This window comes from Lycium barbarum, chromosome 2, assembly GCF_019175385.1.
Source record: "Lycium barbarum isolate Lr01 chromosome 2, ASM1917538v2, whole genome shotgun sequence".
Classification (NCBI taxonomy): Eukaryota; Viridiplantae; Streptophyta; class Magnoliopsida; order Solanales; family Solanaceae; genus Lycium; species Lycium barbarum.
The window spans coordinates 152,405,525-152,430,617 of NC_083338.1; the positions used below are offsets into that span (position 1 = coordinate 152,405,525).

General features: G+C 35.0%; 1 protein-coding gene across 2 annotated transcripts; it reads right to left on the reverse strand.

Moving 5' to 3' along the window:
- Positions 1-664: 664 nt before the first annotated feature.
- On the reverse strand, positions 665-16,566 carry LOC132628214 (uncharacterized). 2 transcript variants are annotated; one of them, XM_060343973.1, is made up of 39 exons: positions 16,344-16,566; positions 15,498-15,550; positions 14,977-15,076; positions 14,572-14,679; positions 13,595-13,711; positions 13,270-13,420; positions 12,650-12,897; positions 12,284-12,472; positions 11,777-11,853; positions 11,562-11,679; positions 11,341-11,424; positions 10,940-11,035; positions 10,712-10,813; positions 10,159-10,227; positions 9,287-9,382; positions 9,078-9,185; positions 8,742-8,855; positions 8,524-8,607; positions 8,162-8,290; positions 7,836-8,034; positions 7,580-7,723; positions 7,458-7,501; positions 6,416-6,499; positions 6,237-6,305; positions 6,074-6,150; positions 5,727-5,796; positions 5,223-5,372; positions 5,005-5,073; positions 4,618-4,762; positions 4,424-4,488; positions 4,270-4,335; positions 3,706-3,799; positions 3,470-3,506; positions 3,287-3,344; positions 3,085-3,195; positions 2,643-2,710; positions 1,996-2,062; positions 1,848-1,916; positions 665-1,128 (listed from the first exon to the last, which is right to left on the reverse strand). In XM_060343973.1, exons 1-39 carry the CDS (start codon positions 16,428-16,430, stop codon positions 1,042-1,044), a joined length of 3,903 nt encoding a protein of 1,300 aa, XP_060199956.1. In that variant the 5' UTR covers positions 16,431-16,566; the 3' UTR covers positions 665-1,041. The 2 variants fall into 2 exon arrangements, with proteins under 2 accessions (XP_060199956.1, XP_060199957.1); XM_060343974.1 differs by lacking the exons at positions 15,498-15,550; positions 16,344-16,566 and having other exon boundaries at positions 13,595-14,268; positions 14,977-14,995.
- Positions 16,567-25,093: the final 8,527 nt, after the last annotated feature.

Below are 25,093 nucleotides of genomic sequence, written 5' to 3' on the forward strand. Positions count from 1 at the left end.
AATTGAGCTAGACTCCCAAATCATGAGCATGGCATTGGATGGTGCATGAATCATGGCTTTGATAATGTGCAAATTGAGCTAGACTCCCAAATCATAATCATGATGCTGCTCAACAAAGATACAGACAATCAACAACACAGATGGCTTTCTTAAAGATGCAACTGTGCAAATTTCTCACTATTACAGAGAGGCTAACATGGTGGCTGATTTCCTTGCTAGAATGGCTTCAACAAGTAGAAGGAGGACCTTATATCTTTCTCAAAGGAATTTACCAAGAGAAATCAAGGGGCTAATTCAACTTGATAAGCAACAACTTCCTACTTTTAGAAGAAGATTTGAAAAATGTAACTTCTTTGTAAGCTAGAATATCTTGATAGCTAGGGAGGATTCTGTTCATTTGGCTGTCTCCTCCCTTTTAGATTGTTTTTACAATCTCTTTTGTAGACTAGAGGCAACGTTCCATGTCCCCCTCTAGTCATTGTAAATTATCTTTACTTATATAATACATGGTAGGGGTCAAGCCAAACCCCCCACAACATACGTTCACAATCTAATGGTGATGGCTTAATATAAAAATAAGAAAAAACTATACTATGTTCCAGAGATAACCAGGCTGCAGAAAGTAAAGATACTAAAAGCCACAATTGCCTGTGTATACACAAAATTGACTCTGAAACCAAAGATATGTATACCTTTCATTTTTACTTCTTTTACAGAGAATATAATTGTATTAATTTACAATTAACAGAACTATTCTGATGTGTTCTCCAGAAGGTTATACATGCAGCCATGTACTTTCAAAAGCTCTCCCTCCTAACCCCCTCCCCCAACCCAAAAACCCAAAAGCTAGAGAAAAAGAGAAACAGAAAAAGAAAAGATTATGTATCCTACAAAAGGCAGCTCTTTTAATGCATTAGCTTGTATCAGATTTGTGCTGTAGGTAGATCACCGGTTATCCTGCTTGCTATCTGGTGGATCAAACATCAAGTCATGGCTTCTGAACAAAAGAATATATTTCCTAAAGAGGAGACTCTGATTAGATTAGAATTGGGAAGATGTAGATGGCCGATCCTCCTGCTTCTCTACAAGCACACATCTTGATGGCGGACCAAAAATGCTTAATAGTACCTGCAACGGAGGAGCAAGTGGACAACTTAAAAGGCTTAGCCAAGTTTGCTTCATACTTCAAGATCTCCATGAATTATTTCCGACACAGTTTTACATCTCACAGGATTCTGGTATGGCTACCAACATAATCGCCACTTAAGGAAATCTAAGATATTTAAGTAAAATTAAGTTCACTAGCTAAAGTGATTGTACTCATATGGTTATAGTATGAATTGCTTATACAATTGAGAAGTGGCATAAAATCCCACATGTACTTAACTAATATAAACTAGGAATGGGAAAGAGCATGCATAAAGAATCTTTTTAAGAGAAGTAAAACAATTTTTATCTGGACTGGAAAGGAAGATGGTCATTCAGTTCAAAACAGAGATATTCTATGTTAGGAAATAATTCAATTATACGATATGGTTATTTAGTAGGATGAATATCATTCTATTTATTGTGCAGTAAAACTATTTAGCACAATTTTTTCATTGAACTTTCCTTTCGCTGTTTAAAGAAAGTGATGGAACTTTTTAGTTCTAATCACAAGAGTAAAAAATAAAGATTAGAAAAAAGATTGTGCAAAGTCGAAACTCACCACAAAGATTCTTATCATATATTCAGTTTAAGATTAAAGATTTTGATAACAATAGCCTGGATAATTAGTTTAGAAGGTTGTGAAAGAGAGAATTTAGTCAATGGAAGAAAAGAGGATGCTATTACTTCAGGTCACTTACAGGTAAAAATACGAGTCCATGTAGAAAACCAAGAAGAACCAAAGCCAGGTACATTTGGAAGTAGTAAACCTGCAAATGTAGGTTAAGATGAAGACAACCAGAAAAAGTGGCTCACTCCATTTATGACTTTCCATGCAAGTAGACATACCACAAAAACTTCTGTCCTTGAGAAACAAAGAACAATGACACCGACCAGCTTTGTAAGCGTGATACCACTGCAAAAGGTGGGAATAGTAAACAAAAAAAGTGAGAATTCTTTGTCAGATGTATATTTTCTTCAATGTCTAACACATTCATTGTGTTTCTTTGTTGCATTAAATCTTCAAATGCATCATGCTCTTTAGGTCCATTAGCTATTCTCTGTGCCAATAAGCATAGGTTGAAAGGAATCAGATCCTTTCTAGTTTGTTACGCAGCTCATTACAGGTCAATTTAATTCCTATTTTTCATATTTGTTTTGACATGACTAGCTATTCCTGACAGCTCCTCATTTCATATAATATAGCTATGTTCTAAAATTCGAACATTCATGGACATGTACTCATATCATGCTAATATCCTTCTAGCCCTTAATCATTGCTCTAGAAAGGACTCGTAGTTATATCTGTTTATAAACACGCTGACTCACTATTGTTAATCCTATTGATAAGAGTCAAAAGTTAGACTTGACAATTGAAGATAGTTTCACTTAAAAGATAAAAAGGAACAGTAAAATAAAATGTACTTTCTACGCGCTCTAACATAAGGAGAGATAATCGACATTAACTTCTCCAATAGTTTAAGAGAATGCCAGACCTGAATACAGAAGCGCCCATAGTAGTCAGGGCCTCCTTCATGCGTTGGTTTCTATCTCCACTGCTAACCTGCATAAAGTGCAGAGAATGTTAAAGAGATAACTTTAGGATCATGTTTTGACTTCCTATTACATGAGTGGGGTCATAATTGACAGCCCAAGCTAAGGTTTGAGGCCCATGTACAATTCGCTGCAGGAGGTTCATTGCTAATATCTAAGATATCATTCAAACAGTTTACTTCAGAGGCCTAAAGTTTTACTTGAATCTATTAGTCATTCGTTCTACTCACTCAGACACAGATTCCCTTCTCAATCCTTTGGAGACAATTACATTTATTTAATATACAGTAATTCTCTTACTTAACCTACTCAAGTTGATCTTCATTCCCCCATTATTTTAAACAAGAAAAGTAGACCAGATAGATACTCTGATAGAAGACTAACCAAGAAGGCATGTGTTATATGGACACAGAATTCAACAGCAATACCAACGGCCATCACAAGGTTAACAACAGATACAGCATTGAGCTGGATTTTTAGAATTGCCATTACTCCCTGCAAAACGATGTAAAATGTCACGGCTAGAGAGAAAAATACCAGGTGCAATGATATGAACTCAAACAATTGTTCAAAGAAGGAAATATACCATTAGATCCAGAACAATCATGGTCAGCACAAGCAAGATAATAGCTGAAGTCCAAAAACTAGATGTAGCGAAAGGTGAAAAGAAACAGAGTTAATATCACAGACACAAAAAATAAAGGTGTTTTGTTCAAGAAAGCAAGAAAGGATAGGAATGGGACGGCATTCCAAGAGATAATCTACTAACCTACATGTGATAACCAAGCATACAGTAAATACAGCACCTGTAGAAAATGAAAAAAAAAAATGAATAATTAATGTCTCTCAATGGGTTTAGTCATTTTAAAACTACCCAATGTTTCCTAATTGAGAATGATAACCAGCATATATAAAGAGAATAAAGATTTCAAAGTATCAATAACGTCAAAGTTATATCATGCATCAGCTGAAAGGTGCATTAAAGTACAGAGAGATGACACTGACCAATAGCAATAGCTAAGTTAATTAGGGCCGTCCTCCATATGCTTAGATATTGCTCAAAGAACATATAAAACACTGCATACGGGAAGATCTCCATCTGCGAGACAAAGAGATAAGTCATGGCTAATACAGAGATTTTTTAATGGAAATGCGTGCCAAGTGTGCGATTGCCGGGAAGAAGATAATGGGACGAATGTAGCAGCTTATTATGGGGTTTAAGTGCAGGGTGTAAGAACCTTTCACTTGGCACAATTTCCTTTTATGCCACAATGTTAATTTGTTCTTCCTTTTTACCTAGACTCTTGTAAGTGCAGATAATTATATTCTAGTTATATAAAATCTGCATAACACGATGATACAAATATCTAACCTCCAGAATCTCTCGAAAGTTCCAAAATGAATTTTTTTTACTAAACTTACTAGAACTCTCATACTACAACTATCATGCCTATAGGTTTTTGGATCAGATAATCAGTACTCCAGATTATCTTTCCTTCTGTTCTGGTAATTATTGGCAAAACGAAAGTAAGAGTACTCTCTATAAATTATGTTGCATTCAGAAATTACCTCTAGGGAATCAGAAAGCCTTGAGCTGAAGTCTCGTGCAGCCCTCATGGAATTGACATAGTCAACCTGAAGAAGACGGGTTAAGATTGAAGGCATGGACCCCTAGACAAAGTCTAGTGAACTATAAGGTAAACGGTTGCGAATGATTATATACTTGTTTGTTAAGAGGCGTGTGATATGTACGAAAGGCTGATGCTTTAATAATACCATCCTCGTAGCCTGATGAACAAAACAAAAAGAGAAAATATATAATTAACGGGAGCTGATTCAGAGGAACAACTGCTACTGACTGCAAGGATCTATATCATGTTCAAGGGAAACAACCAAATATGCATATAATTGATCAACCTTCAAGCTCCACATTAGTGGTGTAAGCCCCATTGCCACCTTTAGCGCAATCACTGGAAGGTAATGCATTCAGGAACCATGGAAGCTTCTCTCGAAATTGTTCAGTTGTAGGGCGACCATTTGCTAAATCTGAATGACGGAAACACTGAAGGATACCAAATGTTAGTTAATTAATCAATTCAACAGTTTTCTGTTGGCTTAATGATTTTCATGAAACTGAGGTATTCACCAAACGATTCTAGCTTGACGTGGATAATGTCCAAGGAGAATCTCTCAAAAGCCAAAGTAAAAAAGATATTTGAAACTGAAGAACACATTTTGCTTATTGGCACACTGCAATATAAAGCACACATAACAAATTATATCAGATATGATTATCTGGATTACCGTTGTACAATCCTTGCATACGCCATTTGGGCTACAGGAGCCACCACTACTGGGTGAACAACAAGGAGGCTGAAAGAAGACACATACTTATAGTGAGAAACTTAATACAATTATTTTAAAGATTAACAAGTAATTATTTTATTTAATAGTATTATATTAAGAAAACTACTATTTGTAAATTATTTGAATATGCTTCTTTAGGAAGAAAGTAACCAAACCTGATCATCAGGGGGACAAAAACTACTATTTGTAAATTTTCTACAGCACCCAAATGCTTCTGGAGATGTCCAAACAAGAAAATCATCAAGCCATGAAGCAGCTGGTTTAGCAATGTAACTTGATTCTGGTATTAAAGATGCTCTGGCAATCTGCAGAATACAAAGTAAAGCTAAAGTAAAGCAGAACAAGATGAGGAAAATATCTCCTCAATCAAAAAAGATACATAAACCATAACCTGGCATCAATGAAGAACATATGCAATAAACTTTAGAAGGCACATGATCTCTAAGTGAGATGCGCTAAGTAGTTATGGGTCAGCTATAAACCAAATGCGATCCCTTTCCCAAACCCAGCAGCCAAAAAACATAGGCCAAGACCGAAAACTATACCATCCAGATGAAGAGAGACAATTCTACATGTAGCAAAATTACAGGAAGACTCCGCTTCACAAGACTCAAGAGCATGTTAATCACCTGATTCTTCAAAAGGAACAAGAGTTTTACCTCATTCAATAGAGAATCGGAGTCACATTGGCTGATAGAACAAAGCTGGTTCGTTTGTCTTGATTCAGAACTGAGAAAGTAAAATGACATTCTCAATCATTAGGATTATTGAGTTCAACATTCACATCTGCCACCAATAATAGCTCAAAGTTCTGACATTTAATTCATGCTTGTTAACCAAGCAAGTCGTTCCTAGTTTGAACAGGGTAAGCAAGAGTTTTGTCAAAGTTAATGCAAAATCATTCGAAGAACAATTTTCTCTTATTTAAGGGAAGGTAATAACAGAAAACAAGTGAGCATATTGAGAAGCATGTTGCTAAACAAGAGGAGTATATTATCCATAATACCTAAAGTTATAGTTCTTGACAACAAAGTACAGAGGTGGTCCAATTCTGAGATATTCTGAGATATTATTGAAGTAACCCTGCACAAAATACAGCAAACATATATCATACTTAGCAACTTTCTGAAAACCAGATTCGTAAATGCACATTAATTAGGGTACTAAACCTGAAGGTATGAGTCACGAGGAAGAACAATTTGTTGTTCCAAACCAGGTTCAATCCTTGTACATAATGCCTTGAAGGATATAAGCATAAGGAGATCAAACTTCCCCACCAGGTTGCTCAATATAATAAAACCAGCAGAAAGAGATGAAGATTACATAGTAAAAAGGTGATGCAACTTACAATGCTCGCCAATGCAAAAGCAGCAAAGACACATATGACGACAAGTTTTACTCCCCAGAGACTCAAGATGGGGGCATGAATATCCTAAAAGTGAAAAAATGAAATAAATCAAAACGGTTAACAAATACGAAATAAACAGCTCTAGTTATCAAGATCACCAAGTAGATCAAAATATAACATGTAGAGAACTCAGAACTCTACACTCATGAGCAGAATAAAGCTACCAAGATGTATAGAACTCCCATAAAGTTACCAAGATCTCTACCATCACAAGGTCCAAATGGTGAAACACGAGTTAAATAATCGATTATGATCATGGGAGGCATTACTTGGGTGCTGGAGGGAGGAGAAATATGGCTTGGGAAGTAACTACTAAAGTTGAGACAAAGAAACCACAGGCCTTTCGAGGACAAGGAGCATATATCTGTATCTGATGCAGATGATAGCAATATTTTCATTTATATTTTTGGTGCCCTTACAATACTCAGCCATGGGCAGATGATAACACAGATCTGGTAGAATGGAACTCTTCTTAATTAGGATTCCAGATTTCTCCTTTTTCACGACATTTTACTCACTCATCAAAAAGAAGACATAAAAAAAGAATCAATGAAAATCATAAACAATATCCAGTCCTTCAAGATGTCATATGGCTTATATGTAAATAAGTACTTCATAAAGATCTTTAAAATAATAGCTGCAGTATGAGCAACATCTTCAGAGTTATCCTGATAGTTATATGTTTAGATTTTGCTTAGTCATACCTAGAAGCTTATGACTTTGAAAGTAAAACTAGAAGAATAGCAGGATCAAACATCTATTATAATAGTAAAGTAAAACAATCTTAGATGTTATTGTTGATCGATAGTACTAAGACGTGATGGTATATAAGTATACGACAGTGTAACCTTTTCATTTAGATTTTAGAAAAACCTTGTACTAGAAAAAGAAAACAAACACCAAAAAGCATTTCAGAGATCATAAGCTGATGTTCAGAGAGAACAAAGGATGAGATTTAGAAACATTTAAGACAATCCATTACCTTCATATACCGTACCAGCAACCCAGGTTTTCTCTGTTGATTACCTACAATATCATTCGATATAAGGGCTTCATTCGATTGGAAGAAAGTTAACAGCCTTGGTAAAAAGCTCCCAGATTTACCTTTTTCAGGATCAGCATTTGAACCAAACACTTTAATACATGGGAAACAATCAATCCTGTTATCTTCGGCTCTCAAAAAATCAAAACAAATCAAGGCAACAAATGCAGTAACTTGCAGGAGGAAGTCCAACAAAACGGCCAATGCTGCATGGCAAAACACAGAAAAGGGATAAAGAACAGAAGCTCCAGGCACAGGGATGTTAGAATTCATATAATATTAGCAACTCTCTAAACCTAGAATCAGGCTGTTCCTGACCTGCGAACATGGAAAAAATGCGGCATGCTGGCATCGGAATGAAACTTCCAACTGCAAATGCTAAAACCTCTGAAAGACTAGCTAGTGTAATTGATGGTCCCACTTCTACAAGAGCATTGCTAACTCGTCCCTCTAAAGGCAGTTCCATTGGCTGTCGCTTAACAGCATTCACCAGAATGCACATGTTATCTACCCCAACCTGAGAAAATATGGTGATTGACAATGATCATCAAAGCAAAAGAAAGGGTTGTAAGTGAAAGAAAAAAGGAACAACACGTAAAGAAAGACAAAGTCAAAGAAAAGGAGAGTATCGAAATTCAACTTACAGCCAAGACAAGGAAAGGGATGACTTCCATAATAATGAGGGTAGATTTTACACCTACTGCACTGAAGAAACCAACCGATCCAAGAACTGAGAGCATAACAAGTATAACTCCTGAAAGACCAAGCAAGACCTGGAACACAACAATCCATCAAATTCAGAACAAATGTCAAAAAAGCAAACTGGGTAACACCACCTTTTTAGTGAGAATGAAAAAGTCAAAGAAACCATCAAGTATGTCGATGTTGATTCTTATTGCGTGTTATATACAAAAATCTAAACTGTGTTAACTGAATAGTAAAGTTGCAACAGTCATGAGTCTTTACTACTTATGGCTGCTGGCATGCAGGGCCAACAGCACTGTACCTTAGAGGAAATGTAACAAGAGGAGAATCGGGGAGTATCGCCCAGCGTCAAGGATATATAGGCAAACATCACAAGATAGCTTATCTGGAACAGAGCAAGTACAAAAAGAAACAGATGAGCAGAAACAACAGAGGAAGTGCATGATATAATACTCATTAAGGTGAGTCAGGAAAACATTCCAAAGTAAATATGAAACTCTAGGGGGTTCACTCCCTTACCAAGATGGTAATAGCATCTGCTGTGCTCTCCCTTTTTAACTCGTCCTCAACAGAACTTTCTGATGAGAAGGCAAGGGTCAAATTCTTTGCTTGCACCATTGGCAATATCTCATCCTGCACATAAAATCAGAACTGATCAGACAACATAGTCAAAGATGATTTAAGATTGGAAAAGGATGCTCAAATTTTCATTAGGATCTCTCAGTGACTCCTCTGTCGTCAAGCTTTTTTTGTACTTTATCTTATCAAATGAAATGTTGTCAAGCTTTTAGAGTCCTCAGGAGACACATAGTGGCATGAGCTATTAGTGAAAGGAACATAGTATGACATGCAAACCTTCACTAACTGAATGAAAGCCTTCTCCCAGGCCACTGATTTCTTAGAATAGTTGCCTTCTTTATCAATTGCATTATTCACAGGGTATGTCACAATGAAAGCAGAAGCCTGTCTCAGAAACATTTATATCATCAGTATACAATTTACACCAACATTGTAATCAGTTCTTTGAATCAAGGAATTTATGCACAAAGGGCAAAAAGAGGTACCTCAGAGTAATTGTTACCAGAGAAACCACCAAGAGCAGTACTTGGATCAAGTGGAGCTTTAAAAGCACTCAAACAGCTCTCTGCTGAAGTATAATGCTAAAGGAAACAGCAAAAGAAGATTGATGATGAGCTTTAACTTTGTTGCTTTAGGTTGTGAAGAAGTATTAAATGAAAGCTTCTGAACACAAAAAGAATTGACTGATTTTACAAACTTAAGCTGTTAGAATATCTAGTTCCTTGGTGGAGAGATATCGTAAGAACCCTGAGTAGACACAAACCGAAAGATCTCTATTTGTTTGCTCATCCAACAATTTGGAGCAACTTACTCCTCTCCTGAGCCAAGGATGGATGGGAAAACAAAACAAGGGCATCACAGATTCTGTGGCACTGAGTTAGTTCATCAGGATACTCAGGATAACATGAAGATTTGGATATGCTTTGTTTAGAGTTGAGCATATCAGGTTGGTCCATGGGTATCATCTACTGATTTAAACAGAAATGACTGTCGATTTGATCTAGTTTGTTTTTATCCAAACTATGTCACATGTTCAAATCCCAGAATGTCTGCAGTCAATTAATTTGGGCATGGATATCTCAACTTGATGTGTGCATGCTAGAGGAATACGCTCTACCTTTATCCATGCTTAAACAACACAAATCTAACTCCAGACAGTAGTAGCAACTTTTAATGCTAGTCTGCTTTGACATAGTTGAATGCATGCGGCAAACAACAATGTGGACCAGAAAAGCAAGTTACAGATAAACCAGTAAATTATAAAGGAAGAAGAATATTATAACAGTGACCAGAGACAAAAGGAAAAGGTAAGTAAAAGTAAATCAGTACTGCATCACAAAGTTAGCTCAGAACATACCTGAAAACAGTACTCAACATGTTCAATACCTCCGTAACTATCAAAGTTACTGCTATCCATTTTGAAATACTGCACATCACATAACGTGGCAATCAGTTGCAAGTACATTTAAGGGAAAACTCAAGAGATGTCTTTAACAGAAATCTTTAATAGACGCCATCATGGACAATTAACAGAAGCAGCTGAGTCACTAGAGATTAGATAAACAGCAAACATTTGGACAATGAAGGAAGGAACAGGAAATTAATGGAAAATCATGCAGCAGACCACATCTAAGTAATGGCATGTCAAAGAGTCATTACACTCAATCATAGAGCAGAGAGAAAAACACAAGATCATTCACAGCCCAAGGAACTTTACTTATTTTTCTCCCATAAGTACTCGATATTTGACACTATCTTCAGATCATGACATTCTTCAATAAGAGATCAGCGACAAACTTGAGAACTTGTCTCAAAATATTAATACCGATAAGAAAGTTCAGTTAATGTTTGCTTTACTACGAGATATATTATGGAAAACCGCAGAATAAATAATTTCTATAGTGTTGTACCTGAAGAATACTTTGAGTAGCGCATTCTGTGCCAAGTGGCTTCATACAAATATCAGGCAGAGATACCATTGAGCCAGAATAGTTCGCTTTGATTGCATCTATCTATTCAACATGGAGAAAACTTAGTTTCCAGGAAAAGAAGAAATATTAAGAATATACTTTTCAATTGCTTAAATCATGTTAGCATGATTCCTCCAAGTCTAAGAAAAGTTCAAGAAGATGAATTACCTTTTTTTGTATGTCAAAGAGTAACTTCATGTTGTCTTCAGTAACAATAGGAGGTGACTTTCCATCATCTGCGTCTGAGATTGTACCAATTATGAGCTGCAAATTTTATAAGGGTAGTAATTTCCATGAGAATTAAAGGTCATCCAGTCCACCCCTACCTCAAAAAAGGGAAAGAAAAGGAGAGACACGAAACCCCCTTTACCCAGATAAATGGGAAAGGTGGGATTCAGCTACTTGAGTTTTAAGGATACTAATTTAGTAAAAAAGGGCAGACAAGAGAAACATAGTTTAAAGTATAGCCGAACTGTAACATGACCAGAATCGCTGAGCAACTTAGCTATCCTAAACCCTTACAGAGGCAATGACAAAAGTAGCTAGCAAAAAGCAATATGAAGCAGAACCTGCTCAATTCTATAAAATGGTGCGAGGTGGCTGTCAAAAAATAGTTTCTCCTCTGCAGCTCTACTCCCATGGCCGACCCATAACTGAAAGTATCAATGTGGAATTTCAGGACATGTGTAATGCAACAAATTAAAAAGATTAAAACAATGGTAAATACAAGCAAATACAAGTGGATGAAATGATATAATAGAAAATTGAGACAGCTAAGCTCACATCATACCTTCTCAGGCCTTGTCTCAACTTTAAAACGGAAAAGGCCTAAGCAGAGCACCAGGACGAAGAACAACGATGAACACAATACAAGGACTGGATTTCTAGCCACCCATGTTCCATATCTCCTGGAAAAGGGGGGTTGTTTACACAAACATTTTAGTTCTGGAAGAACAATACTCAACCAATCACTGGTCATAACTGATTAAAAGCATAGTGAATCACCTGTAGAACTTTGACATATATCCTTGTACAATTGAGAGCTGAACACCACTTGAAATTTGAGGGACGTCTTCGAGCATCTGAAGTTTTCAAATGAGTTATAAACATGAGATGAAATTGAGATATCTTGTTGTGAAAACCTGATTATCGAGCCAGCTATGACCCAAAAGTCAACTAATAAACTATTACAACAAATAGAACATCAACTTTTTTATTTTTGAGGAAAGAAGCTTATAGAAGAACCCAGCCACCTTTTACAGTATTTAAACAAGAAGTTTTGGCCTATGCTCAATGGTGTTGGTCAGCAGACTCTTTACTTCATGTAACTGGATAAGTATTTAAGCTGGGAAATCAAAAGGAAAGACACTTTTATGGAAATATTTGATTCGCCAAACTCACATTTTGACAGATGAGAGGAACTAGGGTAAAGGCAAGTAGCACTAATATGAAAGAAAGGAGATATCTCAGCCAAGCAAACAAATCACTGAGAGATTACAAATTGGCATTCACCTGCATCGGAATATTCTCATCCTTTTGCCTGCTGCTTTGGCGGATGACACCATTTCCAGTGGCACTGATCAATGGCTTTGTTCTCGAAACCGGAGTCTCTTCTCTTTTTTTATGGAGAAAGCCCCATCCAAGAAAAGCAGAGACTAGTACAACATATAGAATTGTGACAGCAACTTCAATACACTTCACCTGCACCAATCAGGAGTTGGAACTTCATAAAACTTTCTTTTTCTTACTGTTCTACCAATGCAACAAAGATAGATTTTACAAGTTATGCTTAAAGCTGAAATTCAATCTGAGCTACCATGTGCATAAGTTATAGAAGCAAATATATCATGTGACCCAATAAAATGGGCCTCTTTTCACCTTGAGAGACCCAATTCTCACTGAACAAGAACCTTCTGTCTGAGCAGGAGGAGGAGCTGAACTTGAGCAATCAGAAGCTGAAGGGCAATCACCACATGAACAGCCTAGTGATGTATCACCGCATGAATACGTAGACACATTCATAGGTTTCACTCCAGATGACTCAGGAGCAGCTGGTCTAAAATTAATTGCATATGGAGATCCGGGGACTCCCGGTGGTGCTCGTCTTCCAATAAATGCATACCACTCTGCCAAATTAAGTGTCAGCATAGCATGCAGATAATAGACTAGATAAAAGATATCATATCTTTATCCACCATCACCCCAAATCTCTCTCTCTCTCTCTCTCTCTCTCTCTATCTATCTCTCTCTCGTAACAAAAGCAAAGAGCAACTGCCAGTTATAATGTGTGTGTGGCATGTGTGTGTGTATAACCTCTTCAACCCAATGCAACAGGCCCTCCTGATGATGATTACAGAAAGCCAATAACATTACTTACTGAGGCATGGCAATATGAAGAAATGCACACTTTTCTACATGTTTGTATATATTCCCTTATACAAAAAAAAAAAACATGTGTAAATATATTCAAGGTCAGGAACCAGGAATAGAAAATTTACCTCTGAAATTTTTAGCACCTGCGCCAATGAAATCTATGGCTCTGGTATTCATTGAACCAAATTTTACATCCTTGCAGGATTCGTACAACTCCTCACCAAAAGTGTCTGTTATGAAAAAATCAATTCCATTGACAGTAGAATTCTTTTTTACCTGAAAACAAGAAAATCATGAATTGCCTTTTCAAAGAAATTTATGACAATTGGTGCCACGGTTACAAAACATGATATTTTAGATTAAATCATCTTTCACTAAAGTGCTTAGGACAATTGGTAAACAGTGTGGACGAAATTAAAATAACAAAATGGCCACGTAGGTAGCACTTACCTTGGAAATAGATGTGACGTTGATAAACTGGCTCTGGTTCGGAGAGCATGTAAGTTCACAAAACAAATTCAAAAAATTTCTCAAGCATGCTGGACAGCCCACGAGAAAGGGAATCGCCTACAAAAGAAGTAATTGGATAAAGAGGATTTCTTAATGACAAAGAATTAGAAGAGAATTGTCACTATTTACACATAAGTCAAAATGGAAAAGGTCTCAACCACCCAGCCCCTCCCAAAAAAGAAATAGATAGATTCTATTTACACACACATGTAAGAGGAACGAGATGCTTATGTGTAAAATTACTCTGAAACCTATAGCAATTTTTCTACGCATTATACTCTTATAACCACCCTACCAACCAGAAAAAAGAAGTGATTGAAGAGCCATTATATTCACATTCCCTGTAATTCCTTTCTTCCACCTTCTATCCCTACTATCCTATGCTATTATTTTCTCTCAACTTGTGTCTATTCGTGATTGACTTCTGACAATTTAAATTACGCACAGTGTGCCCCCCCGTACCTTACTAATATTAATCAGACAATTTGTGGTAAGTAGAGGATTTAAAACAAAATTGATGAATGAATCAGTAGATATTCTACAAGATCTCAATCGTGACAAAAATCAAGAACTTTCCTCAGATGAGAAGGCTAGAGTCATCTCCAACTCAGCACCTGTCCCACAAAAAAACAGGACCCTGTTACTGCACAACCATCAAATGTGATAGCTGATCACTAAAGCACCAATCCTTAAGCCTCCTACAGAGCCCCATGCCAAAGGAAAAAGACGCTCTGCCATACAACCTTTAATTTATTTAGAATCACTTGCCTACAAAGATCCTCAGAGCTATCAAAATTATAGTCCGGATTATCTTTACTGTTAAAACCACTCAATTTTCAGATAAGCATTCTCAACACTAGGAGCTGCTGAAAGCAAACAAGACCCAAAATAAAATCGATAATATGGAAAAATCTTACTTGCTGGACTTGTGATCGCAAGGTGTCAAATTGAGTCTCCGTACAACAGACATTTCCAGTTATCGTTGGGCACAAACTTTGAACTTTTGATGAAAGTAGCTCACTTGGCTGCAAAGCACAAGATATTGTACATGGTAACATTAAAATATCAGGTGAACATAATTGGCTATCCAAACAGTTTTAGAGTAATTCAATCAAAAGAACCGCATATAAGTATCTGAGCATAGGTGATTTGGAGAGAAGTCGCGTCAGCAAGACAGATGATAGGAGTGAGGGGGGCCAGATCTTGTAGAGGCCAACAATTATGAATGGCTAGCTCAGGATAGCCACCATACCTCTATTACTATGATGAGGCAAATAAAAGGTACCGACAATGGTTTATCGATAGTATCCAACAATATTTACCTTCACGGAAGGGGAACCAAAGGGACAGTTCAGAACTTTCGTGTCACTGCGTGCTCCACAAATGTCATACATAGCACAATATCCTTCAGCATGCCTTTGTCTAAGAAAGTGAACAAATTGCAGAGTTCAAATTATAATGGTTTGCACTTCATATAATTCATGAAAAATGAGACAGACTAAATTCAAGAGTTGCACTTCATCTTGTTTTCTTTCTAGAACAAGTACACTATTTCAGTAAACCTCGCTTCACGAAGTCCAATTTAGTCTTAGTTTAGGTTTATTTCATAAAATAAAATTCAATAAAATATTAAATAACTAATAAAAATATTCCCTTCTTCTTTTCTTTATAGCACAAGTACTCTATCTCAGTAAACTTAGCGACATTTAGTTCAGTCTGGTTTTAGTTTAGGTTTATTCTGTAAAATAAAAATAAATCAGCTGATTACCTTGGGATTCAAATGTACATAGATTCTCTTTTAGTATTACAATTCACTTTAAAGATAGAAATGCATGAAACTTACATTGCAGAGGAATTTGATGTTTGTGCAGTCACTGTATAACCAATAAACAAGACCTGCACAGATAATTTTCTTGTAACTCAGCTCGGTTCAAAAAAGATTTTCAAAACTATTGAAATCATAGAAATTATTTTCATTTATTGCTGCTTGAGTAACTTCAGCCCTGAAAGGGGGACTTGCAAAAGAAAATCTCAACATACAGGAAAAATAAACATTACCAGTTTTCAAGAAAACACAAAAAGAGAGAAATTTGTTAGATGAATCTCATGCAGCAAAAATAAAAATTTGAATTTTGGGAAAATTACCGTCAAATACCATTGGACCACCTAGTTTACAAAATATGTATGACACTGTTTAGGTAGTGTATAGATTGTACTAAATATACATATAACATACCTACCTATACATATAATATATATAATATCTATACAGCCGAAGTGTACAGGTAGTGTATACTATTACGGCCATGTTTGGTAAATTAGATGGCCGAACTGTGCATATCCGTAACTTTCCCTTGAATGTTGCAGTATAAAGCAACTCCACAAAGAAACCAGGCAAAACATCAGATTTCCACGAGACAATTCAGAATTTTCAATGGAAAACCGGAAATCAAAAAGAAAACGAAGTCAGAAACAGAGACCTTCTGAGTCATGAACATTTTTGAAGAATGGAGGAAATTAAATAAAACCTGAAATACGTTTGTTTCAATTAGAAAACGAAGTCGACAAATCTACAATTGTAAACCGAACAGGCAAAAAGCGTTATTCTGCAACTTGTGACTGGCGAGTATTCATTCATTTAACACAATGTGCTGCGAATTCAGTTAACGGCGAAGCTGATGAGTCAAACCTGAAACAAGGAAATTGTCAACCAAATTCTTCGAAAATGAAGCATTGTTGTTCCTATTGAAGATGAAGAAGAAGAAAACTCCTCCATTAGTGCCGCAAAAACTTTGAGAGGATTTTGGTTCCTCTTCACAAACTAGTTTTGGTTCCTCTTGGCAAACTAGTTGTACTACCTTATAGTCCAATAGTCCGTCTTTTTTCTGTACAGACAAGATATTGAAAGAGAGAGAGACTCAAAAGGATAAACCTGTACAATTTATAGCGCGTAACCTTACTTACACCTTGTTTGGATGCTTGTTACATATTCCCTCCGCCTCAAAATAAGTGTCGCCTTAATAAATATCACACTCATTAAATACAATCTGCGGTTTACGAATTATTAAAGAGGACTAATTCTTTAATGCTAATGCATAGTTAAAAACATTTATCAATTTCTATCTTGAATTCCTAAAATGACACTTGTTTTGAGATAAAAAAAAATTCTAAGGTAACATTTATTTTGGGTCGGAGGAAGTATTATATTGTATTGTTTTGTGAGCTTAAGTACACTGTTTATTTTCATTGGTACTTAAATTTGGTTGTATCTTATCATTAAATCTCTCTTCGGGTAATGATGAAAAGTCTCTAACGACCAATTTAGCGTGATCGCATCTTTATCTGATTTTTTTTTTCTCGTTTTGTCTTTGTTATTACTATCTAATAATTATATTTTATCTTTTACATTACCGTTTTATAATATCTCTATTCCGTATTCTACTTCTTTTGTAGGTTTATTCTTTTAATTGTTGATGTGTGACACTATGTAATGACCAAAAACGATATGGTGTATGCAAATATTGTATTCAACGAAACAATACTGCACGATACCACACAATGATACGTTATGAAACATATTTAACAATCATCCAAACAAGGTGTTGATAAAGCACAGGTCTATTCCATTAACAGTGCTATATTAAATTCTAATCGTTCCAGTCTGGAACTTCACGAGTTTAAGGGAACCCGGCCTGGGTTAAACACTTGTTTGTGTACTACGTACTACAAAATAAAAATTACTAGTAATTAAGTGGTTTTACGGAAGTACCCTTGCTTTCGGTTCGTATTGTCGGGGTTGCGTTTTTAATTATGTTTCCTTCCAGGCTCGCGTAATTGAAAGCGTATCATTCCTTCTTTTTTTCTATTTGAGTAATCATCATTAAAAGCGCATGACAATTTTTACCGCTTATTCGATTTTGATCAACCAACTAGTGTGCCGTGTGAGGGTGATTTAAAGTCATTTTGTTTCTATAATCAGGAATTTATGATCACTCCCCCCAAAAGTGCCAAATATACCCCATTAGTTAAGTTTATTATTCTCTCCGTTCACTTTTACTTATTCACTATACTGAAAGTATATTTTCATTTTTAGCATATCATAAGAAAAACATACGTATTTTTTCATGTTTTATCGCTAACATTAATTACTTATTTTCAAATTATTTACCAAGATATACGACTAAAAATCAATTAATATGAATATTGTGGTAACTATTATTTTTTAAATGATGCTCAAAGTTCAAACTGAACAAGTTGTTTACCCCTAAAAAGATAACAATTGAATTTATACGCGGTTTAAAGGATACGTGGTTTGATTAATTGCTAACGTAATGAAACAAGAAATAACAATCAAATGAATATAGCAAATAAAGAGAATGATAGTCTGTATCGTGTATAACTCCAGTGGAAAATTGGTCCGGTTCAGAGTGTAGAACTGTGAACCCGATCCAAATTAAAAGAGAGCTTATGCTTTGAGAGATGTTATATAGCAAGAGTAAGAGTAAAAAATCAGAGAACAGAAACAAGAGGGTTTCACCCCTTTTATAGTTACAAGGATAGGCCTCTCCTTAACCATAAAAGCCTGATAAAAACCCTAATACTAATGACGGCGCCTCCATAGCTGTCCGCGTAACGGGCAGCGAGAAATCTGGCCTGTAACGGATTTCTCGCATGTGTTGACTGGCGTCTCTTCAGCCTCTGGTGTCACTTCGGCTTCTGGTGTCTCTTCGGTTTAATGGGAAAACGACTCCTCGGATATTAATTTATCTGAACCACCGAACTCAATCCAACGCCACATCTGTGGCATTCATATTTTACTCTGACCTCTTATGGCACTTTACACCGGTGTTTATCGTATACACAAGTAAAAGTGAACGAAAGGATGGTCTTCTTAGCCAGAGTTAATTCATCAAATTTTAGGTAAAATCTTATTCGCGCCGGCCATTTATGTTTAATAAATAATTGTATGATATGTATTTAGATATATATAATTATTATTTAATAATATATTTTTACTTCATTAAAGCTTGATAGGGTGTCAATAGATCTTAAGTGTGCAAATAAAAAATAATCGGTATCTGAGTTTCGAATATTGAATATGTATAATAAAGGAGGACAATAAAGTTAAGATAAAAGAATCAAAACAAAAAGAATTTGAAAATACCTAGGTAACTATGTGAACACGAGACATCAAACATTGGTTAAGAAATCCTAAAAATTGAATTTAAAAGTGAATTTGACACTTTGAAGCAACTAATTAACGATAAGATTCCCATTAACTTTCGTACTATATTTCTAATATTTCCCGCGAAAATAACTTTGTGACAGTGACTTTAATACTTTGTTGCTCGATCAATATTAGCAAAAGAATAAACTTACAAGGACATCTATATTTATGACGACCTTCAATTTAATTCTCCTAGATTTGCGTGTTACATTTTTATATCAAGAGTATCAATATGTTGGATATACTCTTAATAAATTAATCAAATGTTGGAGTAATTTATGTTTGTTTGCAGCTCCTGAATATTTAAGAGACTGGTCACACGTGTTTTGACGTAAGCTAAACGGCTATTTCATATTCGACTTCTCCTTTTTTATAAATATAGATGATAAAAATATATAATTTTTATTCTTTATGTCTTGACATACGTACAAATCCCTGAATATCTACTACTTTATATGTTGTATTCAAAATACGTAATTATTTTAGTATAATATACATCTCAAGTATACACACATATTTACAGATCACCGAATATCTGCTTCTTTATAAGTTGTATCTTCAACTAACCTGATATATTGTATAGTATAATCAAAAAAGACAATCACAACTTGATCCATAATTGAATGAACTAAAATATGTTTTAAGCGTGGATTATTATCGTAAGAGATTTTTAATATATCATATGATTCGTGAATTTTAAAATTCATAATTCTAGATTATTTGCGGTAGACGGTCTATAAAAAAATCTATAGATTAAACAGATAAATTACATCATGTTCAAATATTACAGGTTTTCCTTTTATTTTCATTTAAAGCCACTGAAGATGTCTCCAAGATAGTTTATTACTCCCTCCGTTTCATAATAAGTGTCACCTTAGCAAAAAAAAAAAGTGTTACATTAGGAAATCAAGACATAAATTAACTAGTTTTTTTTCAATTCTACCCTTAAACAAAAAGTGACAAGAGAAAAATATATCTAAATAATGATTGGAAAAGCCACATAGTAACTTAGTATTGTTGGATTACCAATGTTAAAAGGTTTACTACTTGTGCATGCTCTAAAAAATGAAAACGTAATTTATTTTTATTATACAGAGGTAATTAAATAAACTTCACATTGCATTATTGGTTTCTTAATATGCGTGTTTTTGGCTAAGGTGACACTTATTATGGGACAGAAAAAGTAATATGATAGAGTTACCCGGTATATTTACTATGGATCAATAAAATATTTTTTAGAATTAGTCGAGTCATACGTAAACTGGTCCAGTACCACAATTATAAAAAATATATTTTTAATTGTACAGTATATTGCCTGATATAAAAGCGGATTTAGTACTAAATTGCCACCAAATCATGGATTGGCTCATATGAGATTAACAGTTAAGAGACCATCATGAGGAATACTAGGAGTGCTTTTCTTTAATCAATTAAGGATAATTGATTTTTGCTGTAAGGCACTAGAGTTTTTAATGTGACTATAATTAAAATTTCTGCCAGCTTTTATGGAAGAGTTATTAATTAAAATAGAATATGTGGGAAAATAGGAAATGGGCAATTATTTAATATTTTTTTCCCGGTCATTTAATTCCAGTAGAACATAGTAATAATTGTTGAAACTCTAGGAAAAGAATTCAGTTTCCTATCCTTTTCTCTCGTTTTTTTTCTTCTTTTTTCTTTTTGGAAAGAAAGTTTATTATCATACAATTCTGATTTTTTTTTTCTTATTCCGCTAGATCAATACATCTTACATTTATATCAGCATCTTTAGTGATATTGAAATTCTACACCTATATAAATAATTCAATAAACGGAAAAGGCTCAAATATGCCATGAACTATCGGAAATGGCTCATCTATGCCACTCGTCAATAGTTTGGCCCATTTATGTCATCGCCGTTATCGAAATGGCTCATTCATGCCATTGTCGTTACCAAAATGGCTCATTCATGCCATTTTTCATTAACACTAGCTTTTCAATACTGGATATGACACGTGGCTTCTAATTAGAGGTTCTCGTCGTTTAATTAAACCAGCCCAATTTTAAATCCCAAATTAATTTTTAAAAAAATGACCCAAATTAATGAAAAATGACATGAATGAGCCATTTTGGTAACGGTGATGACATAAATGAGCCAAACTATTAACGAGTGGCATATATGAGTCATTTCCAATAGTTCGATGACATATTTTGAGCCTTTTCCGTTTAATAAAATCAATTGTCACAAAAGACGTAATCGGTGCGGTGGTATGTCGCATTCTCCGACTTAAAACTTATTGTCATTTATGTTGCATCTACAAGGTGCCCGCTCCTCTATTCAGACTTACAAACTGTTGATTTTTTAAAATATTTTTTCTATACAATTAAATGATATCTTCATCTATTTAAAATTATTGTAATGGCACTCCCTCCGTCCCAATTTATATGAATGTTAACGTATTAGGAGAGTTAAACAACTCTTTTTTTGAGTCAATTTCAAACATAGATTCTTTAAATATTTAATAATAAAATTTACAGATTTAAAAACTACATAAAAAGTACTATGAGTCTGCATAATTAATAATTCACAACATATGAAAAGAGTTGGAGCAAATCGTAGTCAAAGAAAGAGTTGTTTGACTCCTCAAATAGTTGGGACAGAGAGAGTATTTTGAACTCTTATCCTGAATTTATTTATGATTTTTGAACAAGAATTCGATAGGGCCAAAATTAATCTGGTTAGCGTAATTGGGGTAATGAATGGTTTACTGAATGTGGTAGATTTTGATTTTTTTTTCTTTGTCGACCATAATAGCAGTAGTTATCTGTTGGCGTCGACAAAATTGCGAAGAGCACTAAGAATTCTAGGTCCAGGCCAAGTCCAAATGTCCCTGTGCGTGTTTAATTCCCCACTTTGTTTCAACAACCAAGCGTATTTTATCTATGAAGGTTATATTGGTATGAACAGAATTTATTCTTCACCTTTAATTAGGTGCCTCTTGTTCTGAGTTTTTATTTTGAAATGAAAAAAAGTCTCGATAAAGAGTGTTTCCCCTTTAATAATACTGATTAATTACGATTTAAAAACGAATATCGAACACCAAATGAGAAACCAACCCAAAAAATTACTCCCTCCGTCTCAAAATATTTATCGTCCTTACTAAAAATATTTGTCTCAAAATATTTGTCGCTTTATTTACCCAAGAAAAACTTAAGTGGCTTTTTCCCATTTGACTCTTGTATTAATTACATCAATGGGCTGATTTTATGAGTTGACATACCAACATTTAAGAGGTTTCATCTAATGGAGTAAATATTTATTGAGGAGAGAAAACATGATGAAATATGTTAAGAGAATAAAATAGTCAAAATGTTATCCTTATAAATACTTTCTTAATGAGCGTATAAATGAAAAATGCGACAAATATTTTGAGACGGATGGAATAACAAACTTGTTAACGTCTTGAAGCCAACAACTGAGAGATAAAGACATCTACGTGAGTGCATTGTCAATTCTAGAATCACCAATGCACTTCAACACTTAAGCAAGTTAGTCATTTTATAAGGTCATTTATGGCTGCTCAACCACCACACTCACTCTGTGGGAATTTAATTTCTGGCTTACATAAGAGTGTGTTTGGCTTGACTAAAATAACTCTTCATGAAAAAAATATTTTTCGTGGAAAATGACTTCTGCCTGTAAATATGGGGAATCATTCTCCCCTTTTGATGGATTTTTTTTCCCCAAGGATAACATTTTCTATCAGCCAAATACTAAAAAATATTTTTTCGTGAAAAACATTTTTCTTGAAAATGACTTTCCTCTTTCCAAGTACACCCTAATTAGTTTTTTCCCCCGGTTTCTTAACATATAGCTGGAGCTTATTTATTCGTATTTTTATGTTGGATCAAGAAATATGTAACCTTAATCCTGTGGATTATGGGTTTCTGCTATACGTGGACAAAGGGAATTTCAAATGCAGCACTACGATTAGATATAGTGAGAAACATAAATAATATAAAGTGGCATTTTCGGGCAAAATTGGTGGTGCCAGTTGGGAAGATTGTTAGTGGGATTAATTATGATAGAGTCCGGAATCTAAAGGGCACAAAAATACACGATATAAACCAAAAGGGGGCTGCCTTCCACTATATACCAAAAGGGGTATAACGTGGAGGGGCCAACGTTATACCTCAAAAAAAATTCCAATTGTCAGACCAAAAATAAATAAAAAATTAATAGTATAACGTGGACTGATCCACGTTATACAAAATTATTTGTATAGCGTGGATCAGTCCACGTTATACAACATCTTACACTGAAATTCATCTGTTGCGTGCGTTAAAATATTTTTGAGATATCCTTTGGACAAATGCATAGGAAGTTTCTAGAGTTAAAAAATTTAGTTGCTTGAGCGGCCATTAAGAGACTTCTAAAAGTTGAAGAACTTAAGGAAACTTGAGTGTATCTTTGGATAGATCATCATAATATTAAATTATTATTCAATTGGGGCGAGACAGCAGCTTACTCAAGAGACCTTCCATAATGCGCTTCAAATTGTCTCTTAATGTCCGCTCATGCAATAATTAGGGGTGGACTGAATTTCAGTGTAACAGATGAATGTAAGATGTTGTATAATGTGGAATGATCCACGTTATACAAAATTATTTTTATAACGTGGATCAGTCCACGTTATACTGTTATTTTTTTTTTTTTTTTTGGTTTTGGTCTGACAATTGAAAAAAAAAATTGGGGTATAACGTTGGCCCCTCTGTGACACCTCGTACCTTTAACGTAAGCTTTGACCATGATCCTAGACTTAGAAATCAGATAAAGAATGTGAGAATTGGAATTTCCCTATTCCGTTGTAGGATGGGAGTTTACGCCCATGAACAGTGACTGTATTTCAGTTTACGGTCCGTAATTCAAGTCGTTAGTTGAAACCAAGGATTTCTGAGCATTCTGGAATTTGGCAATTGGATGTCAAATGGTTAAATACGGACCGTATTTCAAAACATATTTGGAATTTGGAAAAACTTCCTTCATGAAAGTTGTAGAGCTTTGAAATACCTTTCCAACGGTATATTATGGGGGGTCAAATGGACATCTGTGCAAAGAGTTATTGTCATTTTACTGAAGAGAGGCAGTGCTGTCCGTATTTCAAAATACGGCCAGTATTTCAAAATGCGGCCCGCATTTAACTAGGCCAAAAAATTAATTTTTCCAGAACAGTATATATTCGTCCATATCAGTTCAAATCATTATTTTTCATTCCTTCAAGCCCTAGAACGACTTCCTACCCTCTTCCGTCATCAAGAACACCACGGTAAGCCTACTCTAATTATTCCAACTCAATTCTAACACCTATCCTTGTAATCTAAACAAGAAATTATCATTCTAAAACTAGGGTTTTCAAGAAAACCCATCTCAAGGTTCAAGAATTCAAGATTTTGGAAATCTTCTTAAAAGCTCAAGTCTTTAATTCAAATTTTGGAGCGACTAAGGTATGTAGAGTTACTATCTACGTGTGGGAACATCATTGTTCTTCCCCACGCCTCATAATCCATAAAATTATGATTCTCTACTAAAACTAGGGTTTTAATACCATGTTCATGATAACCCTAGGTCCATGTCCATGATTATATTATGTATGAATTGTTATAATTCCATCATTGAGTTCTTAATATTTCTTTATGATTATTGAGAATCCGTCCGTAATCTATGAAAACTCATATCTTGCATTCCATGGGTTCTTGCATGCATGTTTTTGACTAAGAATGATTGTTTCATGAATATCCTACATGTCTACAAGTTTTCATGCAACTGTATTATATAATTACTTTCATGCTATGATACAAGATACATACATACTAAATACAAGTTATTTCATGAAACCATATTTACAAGTTATTTCATGAAACCATGCTTACACGTTATTTCATGAAACCATGTTTACAAGTTATTTCATAAAACAATGTTTACAAGTTATTTCGTGAAATCATGATTACAAGACAAGTACAAGTTAATTCACGAAAATCATGGGCTTCTTAGCCAATTATACTATGTTCATGTTTTTGGGAGTTGCACGAATTACCGAGAAGGCTCAGATAGCCTGAAACTACGTAGCCACCGTAGGACAAGGATCGCTCCGCCCAGTTAGGACGATACCTTAATTTTACACTGAATGGATCCATCAGGCACGTTACCACCTTATACCCTGGCAAGGTATAGG